Source organism: Anser cygnoides, chromosome 10, assembly GCF_040182565.1.
Source record: "Anser cygnoides isolate HZ-2024a breed goose chromosome 10, Taihu_goose_T2T_genome, whole genome shotgun sequence".
Taxonomy (NCBI): domain Eukaryota; kingdom Metazoa; phylum Chordata; class Aves; order Anseriformes; family Anatidae; genus Anser; species Anser cygnoides.
The window spans coordinates 10034447-10050455 of record NC_089882.1 but is presented as its reverse complement, the minus strand read 5'-3'; the positions used below and the strand labels follow the sequence as shown (position 1 = coordinate 10050455).

The 16009-nt window shown below is 47.9% G+C and overlaps 1 protein-coding gene across 7 annotated transcripts in view; it reads right to left on the bottom strand.

Annotated features, from left to right (window-relative positions):
- The window catches only part of CADPS (calcium dependent secretion activator), a 203506-nt gene that overhangs the window by 68839 nt on the left and 118658 nt on the right, over positions 1-16009 (bottom strand). For all 7 annotated transcript variants that reach the window (XM_067003206.1, XM_067003209.1, XM_048069814.2 and 4 more), the window contains exons 12-13: positions 13089-13225; positions 7624-7811 (exon numbers count right to left, since the gene is read on the bottom strand). In XM_067003206.1, the coding sequence (XP_066859307.1) occupies positions 7624-7811; positions 13089-13225 (325 nt within the window). The remainder of the gene's footprint in view (positions 1-7623; positions 7812-13088; positions 13226-16009) is intronic.

Sequence of the window (16009 nt, the reverse complement as noted above, 5' to 3'; positions counted from 1 at the left end):
AAAGCACTGACCCACACGAAGAGGAAGGAAGGGTTTGGAGAATGAAGTCCCGGCCAAAGCAGCTCTGTCACCACGTCCCTCCACCTTCACAGAGATGCAAACTCAGCCCAGGCAGGCGAGCGGCCTGCTCCCCCCGCGCTCAGCCCATGGCCGCCGGCGCACCGTGAGGCAGGAAGATGTCCAGCCCGGTGGCCCTGGCCACCGCTCTGTCACACAGGGCCTGCCGTGCGGTGTAAGTGGCACACCGCCCTCCTGTATCATGCTCCTGCAAACTTGAGACAATCTACAGGTCAGCTGTAGCCATTTTTGGAGCAGCGCGGATGTCTGGAAGGGCCTGCCAACCGAGAGCCATCACCACTGCAAGGACTCCCTTTCTCACCCAGCTGTGGACTATATTGCATCTGACATGATGAGCATCTCTTGAATCTACCTTTCAAATTTTCGGCAAACCATTTTCTCACTGTCCTTCACAAAGTTGACATTTTCGGCAGCATGATAGGAAAGATGTCATGTCGGCTGCTTTTCAAGTTGTTGTCACAGTGGTTAGCACCAGTTCTGTCATCTTTGCTTTCCTCACAATCCCCCATCTTGAGCCATGTCACAAATAATAATACTTCCCATGTTTTTGTCAAATTTCAAATACTATAACCCAGCTGCACATCTTCGGATTTACTAGTTATGTTAATCTTTGTTGCTCATCTTCCCAGAAGCTGAAGCATTAGGGACTCATTAATTAGTGACAAATGCAGGATATACATAGAACTGGAAAAACACCACCAAAAGCCTTGCACTTAATTTATTAGCTGGATAATTTTGAAACCTAATTAAATATGCAAGTCAAATATACTTTGAAAATGCAATCTTTTTGAGGGAACATATTTATTTTCCCTTCGCAAGAACACAAAGGGTATATAGCTTAGCATTGCGATAATTTAAGATTCACTTCTGTGCTCTAGACAATTCGAGTACATGGCTGATGGGGCTGAAAAAAATCTGCAAGAGAAGTTTAGGTCTCACCAGCTCGTCCTGATGCTTACTGGTGATTTTCTTTTCAACAAAGATCTCCAGCTCAACTTTTATATTTGATACTTTATCTGGTGGACAGCCTCACCGACTCCTCCAGCAGGCAGCATTTCTGCAGCAAGGCTAGCTCGAATGCAGCCAGGAGAAACGAATGTGCTCACACACAGTGCACAACCACGTCCTCCTAACACTGGGCTAAGCAGTGACGGGCACTGAGAGAAGACCAAAATGGTGAAAAACAGCTCTGCTTGTACATGGTATGTGCAGAGGCACAAATGGGTCTGAGTCTGTGAGTTCAGGTCCACAAACAGCACGAACGTCTCCATCTGAGTGGAGACACCATTTCGTCTGGTTATCTACAGCTCCTGTTCACGGACACTGGAGGTGCACGGCGTAAGTTGTGGGCAGAGAGGAAAGCAGAAGGGCAAAAAAGGCAAGAAAAATAAATAAGGAAAAATTAAATTATAAGTAAACAAGTTTCAGATCACTCCTTCTGCTGCAGATTCATTATGTTGGCTCAAACCTAGTCAACTCACAACGTAAATATTTCATATGAAAACTTTTAAATGCTGCTTTCCTAATCCCTCCTTGTTTTTAAGTTTTAAGCCACGAAAACAACAACATCAACAAAGCAGGTGGTGAAATTAGAAAAGGGGTTGCAATTTAAACAGCGAAAACGATAGTCCTTGTTTAGCTTGGATGGTTTGTGCAAATTCCAGGGTTAATTATAAATTATAATTAGGACCTGTGATCCTAAGGCCACTGCTTTATTCTACAAGCCCCGCCTCCCCCCATGCCCTTTTCTAATTATACCCAGTGCCCCCAGGGCTAGTTATGCTGCTAAAACAAATATATCAAAATGATTTTTAACAAAGACTAATCTATGAAGCAATAGCATGCATTTGTATGCAATTATAAATATACAGTATAGCTCCAGTGGGTTAATCTCTTTGACATAAGCCTGCATGAAATACCATGGCGGCTTACAACTGAAAAGACAGATCATCTTTTACACCTTTTATGTTTAACTTGTCTACACTTTTTCTACTGGGGAAAATATTGCTTACACGTAGCAAACAGATCTTTGCATGCACTGTGAGCCCTGGCATTCAGAGCCAACGAAAAAAAAACAATGTCAAAAACTGATGCAAATAATTTGATTTTTTAAGTAACAACTCAAATATAAAACACGTGCTGCCTTCAGCTCCCTTGCCGCTTGCCAGGTGCAGCACATATGAGCTATACAGTAAACATGGATGATTAGTGCCTTGGACGGCGTGTGTCAGGAATGGCTTTCGGAGGCTGCCTCGCGGGAGGACTCGCCCGCGCCAGCCCCACCGGCTGCACGGAGACCAGTCCAGCCGCAGCACTGGCCACACTGGGATGCGGGCGGGAGCACTCTGCCTGTCCTGCCCTCCTTCATCACCCCGTGCAAAGCTGATCTGAAAGAATCCACCTGGTTAGACCCCTTGAAAACGCTTATTCAGCGAACGCCAGTTTTGCCCGACGTCCCTTTCTTCTGGGAATTCACGCCGCGCGCCCAACGCCGGTTGAAAGCCCTTTGTTTGGCTCAGCCCTCCGCCTGCTCTCCTCGGGGCTTCCCTCGACGCTGCCCAAGGTGCGAGCCGCTTCGTCCTCCCAGCCCTGCCTTCGTCCTGCTCCCGCTCCCCTCCACGCCAGCGCCGAGTCACGGCTCATCGCTCCTCATGTGCGATCCACAGCCCTGACGCCGCGCGGCTGAACCGAATGGCTTCTGAGCACTGCCATCCTACACCTATTGCAACGAATCACGTCAGCCCGAGCCGGTTGTCTGCCGGTCGCGGGCGATGCCGGATTGTATCCGACAGACGGCCGCAACGCGCGCCGTGTCATCATGGGTCTGGCTGCGATACGGAGCCGGCACCTAACGAGGGGTTACGGCGCTACGCCCCGCGAGGTCTGCAGTCAGGGCTGCTCATCTGAGCGCAGGGACGTGTTGATGGATTTATCACTTCTTTTATAGGACCAAAAATATCCCCCCCCCCCCCCTTTTTTTTTTAAACTAGCTGTGTGGAAATCTTGCCTTTATGTGAAATAGCCAGATATGCAATTAGAATATAAAAGAAAACATTGTGAATATGTTATGCAGACTTTTCCTCGAGGTCTATAACAATAATATTATTTCTGGTGGCTTACAGCTGATAAAGACTAAGGGGAGCTAATGCTAATGGTCGCTAATGAGAGAGCTATTTCTTGAAAACAAGTTTTATGCTACAAAGCGTAAAACAGCTCAGAGGGCAAAGGGCAGGTCACTGACATACCAAGACACTTAACAGAGAGATCGTAGTTGTTCGCACTTTGGGCAAAAGTCACCGAACAACTCACAAAGAATAATGCTATCAGACTACAGGGGATCCAGGCTGGCATCCTGATTTTGATAAGCTCCATGTCTGCTAATACTGCACATTCTGCACATTCAATATTTTAGATTTATTTTTAAAAGATTGAAATTAGCAAAGATGGAAAGAGTCTCTTTTGGTGCCAACTTAAACTTTTAAAGAGAAAGCTAAGACATGGCTACATCCAAACAAGCCACGTGTGGAACCAAGGTCACCCCCAGATGACATTTCCTTCCAAAGGGACAGAAACGGAGGTTGGAGGGCTCAGCACCGACTTGGCCCTGGGAAAGCTGAGCTCAGTTCTCTGCTCTGCAATGCCTCTCGTGCACAGACGCGGAGGAACGAGGCTCCTCCACCACACTGGCTCCCTGCGTGTCAGACGGTGCTGGAGCACTGCCGTCCCCCTCGAAAGTCAGGGAGGAGACAAACATGGAAACAGAAGGCAGGAGAAGATCTTGGGGTCATGTAAACCCTTTCATTATTTTAGCTAAAGCTATGCCTTCTTAAAACCGTGCCTGTTTTTGCCTCCGCTACTTTTTTGAGGACTGTTGATAAAGGCAAGCGACAGCCTCAATACTGTCGTAATGGTACCAAAAGCACACAGACATCAATAAACACACAGCCGGTGTTGTCGGGTGTCTGAATGCTACGTGTTTCTTGCCTTTCGTGTAGGTACAGACATCAGAAATCCTAACAGCATAACAGCAGAACTTTAAAAAAGGCAGCCAGTGATACCTAGCTGAGAAAACCCTTCTATGAAATCACCGGTGGCCACAATAGCGAAAAGCCTCCAGTTCTTCAGCTTTGGTGAGTAGCAAGGAACTGGGGGCCAGCAAATTGTTCAGGTTTTAGCAGTCCTGGCTTGCTCACTGCTTGCCCCTGCCCTTCCGACAGCCTGTGCATAGCACATGCAGGTACCTGCAGGAGGTAAGACTCAGGACAAGCGATTTCCATTTAACCACGTTTTTTACTCCAAAAAGGATGAAATGAACAGAAAAAATAAGGGGACTGTGATGCAAATGGCAGTGATTTACAGCCTTTTTTTTTTTTTTTGGAGAGATTATGTCAGGCTTTCAGGGGTCTGAATAAGCTACAGGAGCCCAAAGGGAGGGTAAAAAAAAAAAAAAGAAACCCTTATATCTAAAGCACCAGGGCTCCAAACCAGCCCCAAAATCTTGCTTTGACCATGTCACCTGCCTCGGCAGCGGGGTCAGCCTGAAGCTGGAGGTGCATTTCCACCAGCAGCCACCCCGCTCCCGTCCCAGGCGCACCGTGGTGCCGGACAGGCGAGGCAGCGTCCCCGCGCTGACGCCTGTCATCCTGTCAGCCCCGACCTCCGGGCTGTCCCCGGCATCCGAGCGCAGCCTCCCCGCACCTCCCCGCTGACTGCGAGCGACTGGTGTCTGCCCGCCTGACCTTACACAAACGCGATGCAAACAGACAGCCCACCTCAGCTCCATCACTGTCTGCCGCTAATAGCGGAGATTGATAGCCACATGGAGTTATCTCCCTGCTCGACCTTCGTTACTGGGTGGCATATTCTGACTGACAGCCAGCCTTCTTCTGGAGAAAGCTAAACTACCCAACGTTGGTGGTTTTTTGTTTTTGTTTTCTTTTTCTGTCGAAAAGTGGAGTAACTTCCTCTTACAGAGAAAATCAAATCAACACTTTCTTGGGTTGGACAGAAAAAAAAAAAGAAGCCTTTGTTAAACAGAAAGACATCTCCTGACTTGAATCTGCTGGAAGATGCTGTCGGGCGCGGTGCTGGCTGCTGTGCCATCCCAAGCAAGGGCACGTTCCTGCCTCTGCAAAACACACACGGGAAGTTTTCTGCTCTGCAGTGAGCTATAGGTCTGCGGGGCAGAGTATGGTCCCCGGCTAGCCCTAAGGTGATGAGCAATGCGTGGACGTGGGAGGTGCGAGGAAGGGACGCAGTGAAAGCGAACCCAGCTTTACGCACAGCCCGCGATTGCCAGTAAGCACCGCACGGATAAATACTGCCTTCCCTGCGCGCTCTGCCACCCAGCTCTCCGGTGCATGATGCAAGTGGCCTAAGCAGCTTTCCGAAAAGAAATCACGACTCTTCCACTTCGCTATTCGCTATTCTATTAGTAGAAACGGAAGACACGGAGTCACATTTTCTCCCGCGGACCCCCTGCGGTTCTTTATGGCTTCCTGATGGCAGAGGCCAGGAAAACGCAGCACCCCGCAGTCTCCACACCAAACTCTCGCCGTGTGCGCCCGCAGTCCCGGGGACAAGCGTGATGCTGCAGCCCCGCAGTGCCCAGGTCCCGACCGAGAGAGAGCACGTCCCTTCAGCTTCCTGGCCTGGAGTCAGCCATCGGCTAAAGACAGCTAAGTCAGGGTGAAGCACATCGTTCCTTTTTTGGAATATTTTAACCAAATTTAACAGCCCAGCTGTCCATCTGGAAGCACCTGGCTGTGTCCCAGTGAGGCACAGCCGCCACCCGCAGCTCCAGGGACCAGCATGGGCACGGCACTGGGCTCTGCGCATCCCATGAGGCTTGAAGCAGGATGGATTTGCCAAGCCCTCAGCTCTCCAGCCCCAGCGGGAGGGCATCCCCGCGGCACCATCAGATACCTCCTGCCACTGACCCGATGAAGAGGAGGCTGTGGCTCTGGTCGTGCTGGACCCTGTGAAGAGGCACACGGGGTAGCCGTGACCAGCAGCCACCCTCCTCTCTATTACACGGTCCCCGAAAACAGGCTTCGAACCAGGTGGCGTTCCCAAACCAGCCTCCTTCCTGACAAGGATGGGAGCTTTATGGGCGGCCAGGTCTGCACGCAGTCCCCTGAACACGCCGGGAACACAACGGTCCCTGATGCCCAGGGGACAGGGGCACCCAAAGGCGTCCCAGCAGAGGCCAACCCCGGCTGCCGCAGCCCCGCAGCCTGCCCAGTGTGCTCGGTGACCGAGGAGCCCGGCGCCAGCTACAACGCACTGCTGTGCACTGCGCGCTTCGCTTACCTTTTCGGCTCTGGATTCGGCTGGGATTTGGAATCTTTCCTTTTTTTGGACTCCTTTTTGGAATCCTTTTTTGTCTCCACTTCAGCGGCGGAGGCATGAGACACTTTGCCCCCCTCGCCGTCTGCGCTTGGCTGTGACCCGCCAAGCAACTCTGCCATGTGGTGGCTTTGGGGAGTGATTGGGACACGTGGGGGGAGGCCAGCAGCAAACGTGGAAGAAACAGAAAAAAGCATGAAATAAAAAGCACAAGACAAAAGGAAACTAAACCAAAGGCAAACAACTGAAATCAAAGAACAATTGGCAAAGAAGGAACAAACGAGCAAAAGAAAGTCATAACTAAAAAAGAAACTAAGGAAGCAAGGACTCGGTTTCCATGACAAGATGTATGAAACTAACTGCAAAGCAAGCGGCAGCCTTGCATCGTGAAACCTGGGCAATGTGTGCCATAATTCAGGATGCTATTTACCAGAGGGCTTATGAAAACACATAATTATAACACTCCTTTCTTCAGAAGCATTTGCAGGATAGAGAGCAATATCTCCAAGTATATAATGCAACTTAGCAGAAAAAACAACAAAACCAAACCAGAAAAAGAAGCTGCAATATATACCACAGCTGTCAACGAAATAAATAGAAAAGGAAAAAGCATAGCTCCGCTCCCTACCATCAAAGATTTGCCACATTTGAGAGAAAGGAATGGGCTGCTTCTGGAACTGGAATTCCTTTGCAACAGCAGCAAGACAAAATTTCCAATTATGCCTAAGCAATTCCAAGGCTGACGTCACGCCGCCTGCCGAAGAGACAGAGGTGCCCGAGGGCTTCAAGCACTTCTGTGCACTGAAGTTTGATCCTGCTGAAAATTCCACTGCTGCAACTTGTCAGATCCTCTCACGCAGCAATTAAATCAGCCCAGTATATTGTTTACTTCCATTATATTCAACCCATGACAGTCACATGTACGTCAACTCTAGTTTGCCCAGAACTGCATTTAGCAGGTGCCTGGGTAAGAAAGTTAAAAACCCTGATTTCTGGATCCCCTACGTGCATTTTTATTGCTTACATTAAACAAGCAACGAAACAAACAAACAAACTGACTATGCCACTAGAAGCGCTGCTGCCAAACATCCAATGTGAAAACAAATTGGGGACTGTTGTGCATTATCCAAGGAAACCTATATCTGACAAAGTCATCCCTTGCTGGCAGGGAGCTGCTAGCCAAAAATAATTCCTTACCTGTTGCCATGAACATGTGATGCACAAAAGGCAAAGCTGTAGTGAAGTAAGGTGGGGTCAATCATAGCTCCATTTTCTGCGCGCTCTAGCAAATCTCTGAGGTAGCAGAGATGTCTGTGACAGCCTCTCACTCCATTACGTGCACAATACTCATCTAGCACAAAGACCTGGCCAGGACTAAACCAGCCCTGTTTAGAAATAAAGAGACTTGATTTTAAATATAGGTTATTAAATACAAATGCTATCAGATTTGGAGGTGTAGTGGTCAACTGTTCTAATAAAGAAATACAAACCTAAGGCTACATTAAGAAAAAAGGAGAGGTCACTCTTAAACAATACAGTCTGCATATCATCACCTAATCACAGCATATACTCAGTGCAACTGTTAACAAAAATACATTATGCTACCATTAACAGAAAATGTCATTTAAAATGCTGATAAGTGAGGCCAGTTCATGTCAGTGTCTAGCAAAAAAAAAAAAAAAGAAAAAAAAAGATTCACACCTTTAAAGAGATGACAAAGATTTGATTATTTAAGCAACATGAAACAGTGATCTCATTCTGGGGAAGGGACTGCACATTTGGCCGGGAGTGAGAAGAGTGATCTGGGGGAGAACAGGGAGGATTACACTGAACAACGGCTTCTCTTGCATCTGGCACGTAGAAACATCCTGAAGACGGAGGAAGGCAGCTCCCCAGCATCACACGGGGACGTTTCACATCGTCCTTGTTGTGTACCCTCGGCGATGCGCTCTGAGATCGCCCACCAGCCGGCAGGCCAGCGCTCCTCGGCATCGCAGCAAACATGAGCTCGGCTCATGGGCACGGTTTCTTTACACGTCCAGAAACCTCCAACGACTGCTGTCTGTCAGTCCTAAAGGCCTGGTGACACACGGCTGGCGGTGCAACGTCCATGCTCCCGAGGAGGACGCGGTGCCCTGCGAGGGGACGGCACAGCGCTCCGGTGAGCATCCCAGGACAGCCAGAGCTGAGCGCGCCTCTGCCTTCAGCGAAGGCGCTAGCGAGAACGAGAATATTCTTGTAGATCGTAGATTTTCAAAATGCTGCAAAACCGTCAATATTTACATGGAAATTTGGGTGCTAAACAATTGCTAAGACGCAGCTCTGGAATGCATCAAGCTGCAAAATCTTTCATCGTTTAATTGAAAAGTTCCTGCAGCGGGCGGGAGAGTAGTTGAGGCAGAGCACTGCCCCTATAGGCAACTTCTTTGCCACCCCATCTGTTACCCCAAATGCTACATCTTAGAAACAACACTGCTGTGAAAGATTAAAATATATTTTCTACCACTCAGATGACACCAAATCTTTTCTAGATGCCAAAATAGCTGCTTTGAAAAGAGTTGAAGAAATATCAATTAAGAGCTCAAAGACATAGAGAAGGATTTGCTCATCCTTATTGGGCCAACTCCAAAACAGATTGAGAAAAGAATTAAAATAATGAGGGGAAAATGATAGATATAGGGAGTAGCTACAGTTCTGGGATCACTGGAAGTGCACATTTCAAAATGAAGACACAGAACAATGCAGATGGGACAGCACTCTGGAAGGCTATTTTTTGGGAGGGGTATATTTGCTTTCACTGCTTTTAGTGATATTTTTGTTTGCTTTTTGGTTAGTGGTATTGTGCTTGATTCTGGACTTCTTTATGTTGCCTGTTTGCTACATCCTTGGACCTTCTCTTCACCTTGTGTCTTTTCACACAAGTCTTTGGTGATTTCGTATGATAAAAATATAGAAATGTTGCAACTGCTCTGAAACAAAAAGATGTGTGCATTTGGTTACTGGGGTAGAAATGAGGTTTAAATTCTTATATTCACATAATATATATACAAAGGACTTAGCCCTTCCTACGGGGTGAAATCTTGGCACCACTGACATCAGTGGGAAGGATGCCACTAATTTCCCTGGAGTCAGGTATCAAGCCTGGAGTTTGGGCTGAAGGAAGTAGGAGGCTAGACCTGGTGAGCGGGAGTGCATCACATCGCTCCCCTGCACCAGGGTCTGAGAAGTGCTGCTCCTTGGTCAGACAGAAGGGATGGGGGCAAACACTTAAGATCACTCCCATGGCTCAACAAAGGGAAGCCTGAGCACAAGCTCAGAGGTTCAGTAACAAACCTCATACCTTGACAGCTCACGAGAGCATGCCCAAGGAAACTACAGGTAGAGAGATCCAGAGCCCAGGAAGACCAGGAGGTTTCCTTTTGCATGGCAGAGGTATGAAATAAAAATCCTGAACAGAGCTACAAAGGGGCAGTAAATGCTGTTCCCAAGGCCCCAGAAAAAAATCTAAGGTTTGAATAAAAGGCTGTATTCAGACAAATCCCCCACATTTTTAGGCAGATCCTGGCTCTTGATTAAGATTTGCCTGGCACAACCAACTGACAACCAGCCAGTCTGGCAAACGCAACTGATAGTGACGCACGGGGTGTTTCAACCCAACACAGCTAGGTGTAGCTCAGTTTGGTCTCCCAGATGGTCTTCAGTGGCATGTAGAAACGTAGAGGGGACATTGGAAGAAGGCTGTAGAGTGCAGGGAGCTCAACTGTGTTTGAGAAGCTCATCTGCATTAAGACAATGCCACATGTTCCTGGCCGCAGTGGGGAGTGCAATGGGAGCTTTTCAACTAGGTAAGGCAAGGCTTGATCAATCATTGGAGATTTTTCCAATGCAAAATGCAGTTTCTGTGAAAACCAGGATTTTTGAGGGAAAATATTCACTTGTCAATACCTGTATTTTCTCATTTACCATGGGAAAAAAACAGACAATATAATTTTGGTGGCCTGCTTTCTGGGCCTTTTCATGTGATCCCTTCACACATCATCTCTGCTAGACCGGGCTCTCCAGAAGACCACCTCTTGGTAAATATGATGCGGTGTGGTGTGACTCCCATGAATGGGAAATACTGCTCCAGTAGGGATCTTGTTGCATGAGCCAGATGCTGGCAGTAGGTTGGGAAGTCTTGGGAAGAGTTGAAGGGCAGTCTCAGAAATAACACGTGTCCAAGCAGAAAGGAATGAAGATCCACGCATGCGTGGGATTGATATTAAGCTGGAAGAGCTGCACACTCTTTCCCTATCAGAAAGTCCAGGAAGAGCTGTGAAAGCAATTGTGCATTCAGCTTGAGGATGATGGGCAAGAGCCTCGGAAAGCAATGCCGACGACGCTCTTCCCCTTTCCCAGCACGGTGCTCTCTGCCAGCAAACATCACTTCTGCAATAGCTGAGATTAGTCAGACAGCCTGTTTGTTTTCATAGGGATGCCTGGCTCAGCCAGCGAGTAGGCTCACAATAACATTGTTTAACCTGGTTCCGCGGAAAGGAGGCAAAGCTGAGCTATCCTCTGTGTCAGGGTAAGCCACCGTGTCTGCCTAAGTCTTCCCTGGCACCTCCGTGTCCACAACAGAAAACAAGACGTGCAACAAGACAAAACTCTTCGCGACCTTGCATGTGAACATCCTGTAGGAAGAATAACAATCGCCCAGCAGCACAGAGGGGACAGGGCAGGCTTACCACAGGCTCACAGCTCCCACAGGCAAGCCAGCACAAGGGTATCACCAGCTTCCCACAAACACCTCAAGAGCAAAGGGAGCTCCTTGCAGTTGAACTCAAATTTTGCGGTCAGTCTGATTTAACTTCAAAATTAGGACAAAACCATACTAAAATAAAGAAGCAGTTGAGATCCAAGAGGAGGTGAACACAGCCCATTATTCTCTTCTTGACAACACTGTAATGGGTGATTTGAAAGAAGACGGTTTAATTGGTGATGCTCTGCTCTGAGGAGACACAAGTCTTGGTGCTGAGGGGAGCTCCATCATTCCAGTAGTTTCTAGCAAGGGTCTAAACATCTTGATAACAAGCAGAAGTATGGCTGGTGGGTGTCTTGAAGAGAAACATTATTAATAATTTCCAGTGACGGCCTCGTGACTCTCCTTCAGCCATGACTTTATTTCAAAGGCCTCAGCTCTCTCACCAGGCCCGAGGCTGCACAGAGACACACCAGCTGCAAGCCAACCTGTCAGACATGCATGGATGGGGATGGTCTTCCTAGTGCCAGCCATGCGTGGGGAGCAGAAGCCGCATGCCAAACCCACTGCCTGCCGGAGCAAAGACCTCGGTGGAACCGGTGAGAAACCCACGGCAGGTCAGCCGACGCTCCCACCGAGCCTACTTGTACCACCCGGGGATCTGCAGGTCAGGTGCGCACTGCAGCCTTCCCCCAGCCCATCCTTACCTCAGGGGACGTCCACAACCGCTCCTCCTAGCCCTGCCTCTCACTAGGAAGGTGGTAACTCACTGCTGCTGCTGGCATTTACGGGATCTTGGTCTTTCTGAGATCAACCCTTGTGTGCGGTGCAAGGAGCTGAGCAGATGGGAGGGGCACCCTGATGCAGGGGCACTTGGAGGACAAGGTTGGAGCCTGACAGGCTTACTGGCTCAGCTGTGTTCTCATTTTGCCACTTTTAACAGAAAGCCACCTGATAGTGCCAGCTCCAGGAACTGCACAGCTGGCTAAAGGTGGAGACTACTGTCACAGGGAGGTCCTTCTGCTGAAGAAGTCAGTGATGACACCCCAGTGTGGAGATTCCTGTGCAGCATGAGGAGGACAGCAGGTCGGGATCTGTCCCGTGCCTTTCAGGACAGGACATACATTTCAGGCCTCATCCAACCCCTCTAGAAAGTTTTCATCCTGTTATTTTCTCAAAAACTAAGAGCCTCTTCATCCTTCTCACCAAAACTGCTGGAAATTCATTGTTCAAGTTGTACTGGTAAAGGTTATTTGTCATGTAAATCCTCACACTGCCTTGCAGCCCCCAAGCACTGCACTCCAGCCAAAGACAACAAGCTGTCCTGGAGCACCTCGGCGCCACCGCCATACAGAGCACGTTGTACGGAGGTGGCCTGAGAGCTGCGACCTGTGCTCATGGAATAATCAGGATGGGCATGCGACTGCGTGAGCAAGGACTGACCGCAGGATGCCTGCAGTTATCCATCTAGTCCCACCTGTTACCTGCTTGGGATCCCTGCCCATACACAGACACAAAGCTGGGCCATGGTTATTCCTGTAGTGACTCCATTGTCATGGGAGGTGGTACCAGACCTTCATCTTTCCCCTGCAATTTCATCCAAAAGACTCTGGAAGGCAGCGTAGGAAGCTGCAAAACTGCTTCTGCTCTCTACTGCACATCCCCACACAGGAGTTTGTCTTTGCAGGAAGAAACATTTTAAACATTGCAAACAGAAACGATAAAGACAGTGCTACTGGAGAAGAACAGCAGTCAGATCACTGGAGGTAGCCTCTCAAAAAGAAAATACCTCTGGCCCAAATTCAAACCTGGTGTAAACAGAAGTCAATCTTCCAGCAACAGGGGGATTAGCCCCCACTCGCACTAGCTTTGACTTTGCTGCTTGGTGTTTATATCACTAGAGACCAAAGAATATACTTGCCAGACAAGAATAGGAATCATTAAGTCTGTGGTCCAAAGTGAGGCGCTGAACCATCTCAAAGAGTGAAGCGTGGTCAAAGTTACAGGGATTGGAAGAGATAAATTCATCCATGCCATGCTTTTGAGCTCTATCTGCATCTGTTCATTTATACATATAGAGAAAGACACCATTTAGAGAGATATAACATATTTTAGTTGACAAATACAACAGAAAAATATACAGTATGAAGCATGAAAGCTAAATATCTCCTCTTCCCTACATTGCCATTAACTTTTCTCTTTGCAGGCTACATATACAATCTTCACCTCCCATTGTCAACTTGCATCAGTTATGGACGATCTTATTGCATTTAGGCAAAAGATTTTAGAATTAACATCGTGTCAACGGCTCGTTATAGTGCATTTATTCTGTACTTAAAAACAGAACACAAACCAAATAACTTACTCTGTATCTTACAATACACTATCATTTAACAGAGTTTTGGCTCACAGAAGTAAATTAGCTCCTATTTAGTTAGTTGTGGTTAATTATAATAGATTCTGCCATTCTAATGAAGTTATAGCTGTAGCATTTTTCTCTAAATTTACTAGGTTTTCTAGGTATCAAATCATTTACATTGTTCTTTATCCAAATGCCAATGTTTGCCTCCCAGGGCAATTTTTTTCTAACGGCGACTTTAAATGCTACCTCCAAGAAATAAAAAGACGCTCTTTTAAGCATTGCTAATAAGTTAAATTGATGTGTAGTTCGTTATCACTGAGGAGGTAACCTGATAGCACGCTGGAGCTGCCAGTCATCCTGACAGGGACACAATTTCCTCTGCTTGGATTACGAGCTGCCATTTTTTTTGTGAATTAACAGCCTCACCGTATTCACACATCTCTGCTTTGGGTGACGTTTACAGGCACTAACTCCTAGGGGCTAATTAATTAATCTCAACATGGTTATCTAAAAATACACCAAATTCACCGGTTGAAATGAAGCCGCTGATGCAGCCTGGGTGCGGCCAGCCGGGACCCCGCTGGGAGCAGGCTTTGTTCCACCAGCGACCGGGGAATTAAAAGACACCTTTCACTCGGTTTTGTCCGTGCTCAGCTTCCTACTATATGGGTTCTTGCCAAATCCTCGACAAATAGAATGGGATTTAAATCCTTCCCCTGTTTATAGCCTCCTAGGGGAACTGGGTGGCCTTGAAACAATGTGGCTGAAAGGACACAAAAATGCAGTTTTCCGCAGTAGTACTAAAAGGTAACTGTATTTGTTTTAAAACAAAATCGCTCTTTACCAGAAGAAACAGAAATCCTTAATTAAAAAGAAAAGAATAAAAGGAGCTTTAAATGATAATGAGATAGCATTCTTTTATGTATGTTTTATTTAACTATTTATATTAATCTGTGAAGGATGGCATGGCTTCCTAAGTACCTCGTTCATGTCTGTGCTCTCACATATTGCTGATCATTGAAAGCAATCTTTGCATTTTCTGTATAGTCTGTCGTTAGCTATATACAAACTATATAAATAACATCACCCACTGGAAGGAAATCAGACAAATTAAAACATGTAACATTTCAATTAGCTGCTAGCAATACTTAATTCAGCAGTGGCTGGCAATCTTCCTCATTAAAACCCTGCTGAATAAACGCTGTGTATTTCATTTTTTTTTTAAGCGGGTTCTACACTTTTTGAGGGTCTGTTCCTCTCTGTCACTTCATGCACTGACTCCTGCCCTCCTCCCCTCTGCCTCTCCCTCCAGTCCCAAATCCCCCCCTCTGCCTCTGCCGGCGGCTCCGTGCATTCAGCGCGGGGACAGGAAAGCAGCCGGCGGTGCCGAGCGAGATGGCGGCACCAGGGCTGGCTCTGGGGATGGGGACAAGCTCCCTGGCCAGAGCATCACCTCTACGGCACAGACGGTCTCTGGCATCCTTGGGTGGAAGGCATGAAGCCCACCCAGCCCCGGGTCTCACAGCAGCAGGCCGGATCCTGCCCATTTCGACAGCTTTCTGCCCCGTTATCTCTGTCCCTTTGGGCCAGGATCGATCTGATAGAGCTTGCTCCTGAAGAGTTCGTCTCTGCTGCTTCTGACTCCATCCCTAGCGCCCACAAAATGCTTTAGCAGATATTAAAAATAGTCTGATAATGGATTGTTGCTCTCCCGGGTTCCTCTGAGTTGACTGCAAGCTGACAAATTGGCTGGAGGCCTTAATTTGCCAGCTTCACTCAGAGATTTTATTACTTTTCAATTAGGAGCCCTGATACACTGTCAATCCTCTTGCTCTGCAAGCAAGGCTCTGCGATTTGAGTAAATCAGCTGGAAACGTGAAGAGTCCCCTAGCCCTTTAGCTGGTGAACTTCTCTGCGCAGATGTGTGAGAAAGCATGTTGGAAATTAGTATTTTTTTTTTACTCCAAACTAATCAACTGTCCCCACTTCGTGTTCTCTGGAGAAGGCGGACACGGAGCACACCTCTGGGTGGCGTGAGCAGGCCGAAGCTCTGTGGTGCTGGCCGAGCAGAGGCTCTGGCTCGTGCTTGCTAAGATCTCTCTGCCCAGGGCAGGAGCATGGACAATTTCTGGCAATTGCTGAGAACTACAGGGCACTTGAATGGCCTTCACGACTGCCCATGCTCAGGGGAAATTTTACCTGTGGGCACCACTGTGTTGGGGAAATGGCCGAACCCATTTCCCCAAACCTCCCCACCTCAGAACAACCACCGAAGAGGGAGGAAGCGGGCACAGCACCGCATGAGCCTGCAGGACCAAAACGCTTTTCAAGGAAATATGAGCATGAGTTCTGCTCGGTCGGTGATTTGAAGTGTGGTTTTCTGACATGAAAAGGAAGACAAACAGCTGCAGTTCCCCCCACACCAGCCCAGTGCTGCAGATCCCACACCTCCAAATCCGCTGGGATAAAGCAGGTGTGGC